Source organism: Malania oleifera, chromosome 11, assembly GCF_029873635.1.
Source record: "Malania oleifera isolate guangnan ecotype guangnan chromosome 11, ASM2987363v1, whole genome shotgun sequence".
Taxonomy (NCBI): Eukaryota; Viridiplantae; Streptophyta; class Magnoliopsida; order Santalales; family Ximeniaceae; genus Malania; species Malania oleifera.
Window position 1 is genome coordinate 14571217 of NC_080427.1, and position 4072 is coordinate 14575288.

The 4072-nt window shown below is 41.0% G+C and overlaps 1 protein-coding gene across 1 annotated transcript; it reads left to right on the forward strand.

Moving 5' to 3' along the window:
* The first annotated feature begins 927 nt into the window (after nucleotides 1-927).
* Nucleotides 928-2491, forward strand: LOC131167280 (aquaporin TIP1-1). Its single transcript, XM_058126021.1, has 2 exons — nucleotides 928-1687; nucleotides 1768-2491. Exons 1-2 carry the CDS (start codon nucleotides 1304-1306, stop codon nucleotides 2137-2139), a joined length of 756 nt encoding a protein of 251 aa, XP_057982004.1. The 5' UTR covers nucleotides 928-1303; the 3' UTR covers nucleotides 2140-2491.
* Nucleotides 2492-4072: the final 1581 nt, after the last annotated feature.

Genomic DNA, 4072 nt, shown 5'->3' on the forward strand with positions numbered 1-4072 from the left:
TAAATATTCATGTACATTATTTATTAGTATTTTTAAATTATAAATAAACTTCAAAATCACTAGTGAAAAATTTAAATCATGAATGAATTTCAAATAGTAATTATCCATTTCAAATAAACTCCTTTCTCCTAATTTGAGCAAATTAAATTTAATTGGAAGAGATTAGAAAATTTTCAATCATAATAAGCGTACATCAAGGATCTCTCTAATGATAGATCAACTAATTAGGGTGTATTATCTAAAATGAGATTTCATGGTATATGTTGTTTGTAGATGATATTATTTGATTGATGAAATTAGGGGTGAAGTAGATGTTAACTAAGAATTATGGAGAAAAAATTTAGAATATAAAGACTCTAAGATAAGTAGAAATAAGATAGAATATATGAAATGTAAATTCAATAATAGTATGAGAAATATTGAAGACAAAGTTAAACTTGGTGATGAAGAAATAAATAGTAGTTGTAAATTTCGATACCTTAGATCTATCACGCAGACTGAAAGAGAAATTGAAGAGAATGTAATGCATAGACTTAAAACAAGTTGGGTAAAATGGAGAAATGTTTCAAGTATGTTTTGTGATTATAGAATGCACTTAAAATTAAAAGAAATATTTTATAGGATGGTTACGAGACCAGTTACATTATTTGGATCAGAATGTCGAGCAACTAAAAAAATAACATATCCAAAATATAAAAGTTGTTAAAATAAGAATGTTTAGATGATTGTGTAATTTAATATTGGAAAATAAATTAAGAAATGAATATATTTGCGGTAAGTTAAAAATAACTCCTGTAAAAGATATTATAAAAAAGAGATAACTCATATGTTTTGGACACTTGTAGATCAAATAATACATAGGAAGAAATAGTAAATTAATTATTGTGAAAAGTAATAATAAAAATAGAAATAGAATTAAAGTAACTTGAAATGAAATATGGTTAAGGCTTGTAATCCCCCGTCATACATAAACACGCGTCAATCATGGGTATGCAGTGCTTTGCTGTAGTCAGTGGCTAAAGCCAAGTTAACAAAACCGAGAAGAAAAAGAAATAATGTTTTCAAGCAGTTCACAGCCTGTCCGGTGTCCGCTATCAACAAAAGTTTTTTAAAAATTGCTTTTGTTTTCTATTTGCTCACCGGGAAACCGGGTATAGCCGGTAGTGAGGACCATATCGCTCGCAATATAAGGCGGCTCCACCAGCTGAGAAGTGGTGACCAGTACTGGTAAAGGCGCGAGGACGAAACCAGCTCTACGCGCGATCATTTCAATATCAGGGTCCGATCTTGATCGTTGGACAGCATGCCAATCCGGAATATCGCAGTGGGTCGCCGTGAGGAGGCGACCCACCCGGACGCTTTGAGAGCAGCCTTGGCCGAGTTCATCTCGACCCTCATCTTCGTGTTTGCCGGAGAGGGCTCTGGCATGGCCTTCAGCAAGCTGACGCACGGTGGTGGCTCCACACCGGCCGGGCTCATAGCCGCTGCAATCGCCCATGCCTTCGCCCTCTTCGTCGCTGTTTCCGTCGGCGCTAACATCTCCGGCGGGCACGTCAACCCTGCCGTCACCTTCGGCGCCTTCGTCGGTGGCAACATCACCCTTCTCCGTGGCCTCCTCTACTGGGTCGCTCAGCTCCTCGGTTCCACCGTTGCGTGCCTGCTCCTCAAGTTCGTCACCAACGGCATGGTGAGAATTTTGAAAAGTTAGTTAATAACCGTTTTTTTATTTATTGTTATGCCCTTCTGAAAGTTCATGGTTTTGTGCAGGAGACTTCGGCGTTTTCTCTGTCGTCGGGTGTGGGGGTGTGGAACGCGTTCGTTTTAGAGATCGTGATGACCTTCGGGTTGGTGTACACCGTGTACGCGACCGCAGTGGATCCGAAGAAGGGCAGTTTGGGAATAATAGCTCCGATCGCGATCGGATTCATCGTGGGCGCGAATATCTTGGCGGGCGGGGCGTTCGACGGTGCGTCGATGAACCCGGCGGTGTCATTCGGACCGGCCCTAGTGAGCTGGACCTGGAGCAACCACTGGGTCTACTGGGCAGGGCCCCTGATCGGCGGTGGGCTAGCCGGCCTCGTGTACGAGTTCTTCTTCATCAGCCACACCCACGAGCAGCTGCCCACCACTGACTACTGAGGATCAGAGAAAAAATGAAGCATGAAAGGAACAGCAGCGGTCGGATTTATTTTTTCTGTTGTATGTATTTGGGTTTTTGGTTTTGAGGGGGTTTAATGCGTTTGCGTTGAATTTTAGCCGTTGATCTTTGCATCACCATTATAATCGCCTTCGCTAGTTAATTGCATGCCCTGGCAAGCTTTTGTGTTGGTCGTCCGAAATCCAGGGTTGATTGTGTAACTGTGTTGGGGTCGTATGATTCCATTATTCCTTTCTTTTGTCTTCGTCAGTTCGTTTGTTTATTTTTTCTCTGGGCATTTCACCTTCATTTGAGCTATTTGGTAAATTAAAGTTATTGTGTGGTTGGAAACCATGAAGAGAGGGTCGGCGGCATGCATGAATCGTGGTTTCCATTCAACTAGTCGCGGGGATCCTTCGACACCTGTCTCTCTCTCTCTCTCTCTCTCTCTCTCTCAAGTTCATGCATGCTAGAATTTCTTATAAGAAGGATTTTTTCACGTAAGATTTAAAAAACTAATTAACATTTGGAACTGTTAAGTATAAATTTAAAGTAACCAGAGCCACTGCTAGTAATAATCTTTATCATCAAAACGTTCGTAAAAGTGAAATAATTTTCTCACTACGTACACCATTCTGAGTGCTTGATCATGATGTCTGAAATGTGACCGTTTGTTTCCGGCTAAACGCTGCGGAAGAACTGGGTTGGATTCTTCCTTTTTCCTTTTATATGTTTCTTTCACCCGAAATTATATTTACTGCTGTAAACAATACAGGAAAATGAGGACCACAAAGGAGAAAGGCGAAAGGGGAATCTAATCTAATTCGTTAATTGTATGGGTTAATTGGGTTTGCTGGGAGGCATAATTTATAAAGAAATTAAAATGGAAAATTGTCTTGTACGCATTCATTTGCAAACTTACGGTATCATGAAGTGAGTGGGTACAAAACTATAACAAACATTAAACAGCTCAATGCGTGTATGTACAGTCTGTTTATTTTTTTTTTGTTTTTTCAAATATAAAACACTGAAAAGGAGGGAGGAGAGAAATAATGAGGCAAGTTGTTGTAGCAAAGGTGGGGAAAGAGAAAGAGATGAGGATGACAATTGATGGATGAGTCCAGAAGGGACCAAATAAATAAAGCAGTGGGCGGTGATGGAGGGGGGTCAAATCAGGTAATACTGTTTGTCATGATTTACACCCGGGATGTACTGGAAGATTCCTTGCCCCGATGACACTATCAGTTTTGAGGGAGAGAGGATCAGACCATACATGCATATTGCCTTCATCCCCTCGTCACCGATTTTGATCAATTTTTCCCTTTAAGGCTGAAAGGTTTTCCAACTTTCCACAGTGATCTTCAGATTACCATGTGGGTGTTGCCGATTGTCCTGTTAAAGTTAGGAGTTTTTCGTTTTTACATGTTATTGGCGAGGGTTTTTACATGCTAGCTAGATAGCTAGCTAGATAGCTATAGCTTCTATATATATGTTTATGGGTTCCACGAGAAGAAGCTAGAGGATTAAAGGCTTCAACAGAACCAGCATGTGGGTTCTTTGCCATAGAGAGGCTCTGCATGAGGCTGAAGTTTTAACTGCGTTGCTGCTGTTGAGATATTTTTTCGCATGGATTCAAAATAGGGCTCACTGTGACCGACACGTGGCCCAGATTGAACCACACAACGAAGCTCTTCCACTGGTGGATCAGGATTTGAGAACAGAGAAGCATGTATGGTCATAAGTGGAGTCTGGGCCATGCCTTTGTGCACCGGAGAAAAAAGGAAAAAGGGGGATGGCGTTTTCAAATAAATGTCTTTAATTGCACGAGATGGTATCTTATGAAGGATGGGTGGGGGTACGGGAAAGCTGCCTTTGATTGCTTTCACATGGACTGGAGACTGTGGAGTGGTGTCCTCATCTGCCTTCCTCCAGACC

Coding starts and splice junctions, on each gene's coding strand:
- LOC131167280 (XM_058126021.1), top strand. CDS start 1,304: ATGCCAATCCGGAATATCGCAGTGGGTCGCCGTGAGGAGGCGACCCAC. Junction 1,688..1,767: donor AGTTCGTCACCAACGGCATG/GTGAGAATTTTG, acceptor GGTTTTGTGCAG/GAGACTTCGGCGTTTTCTCT.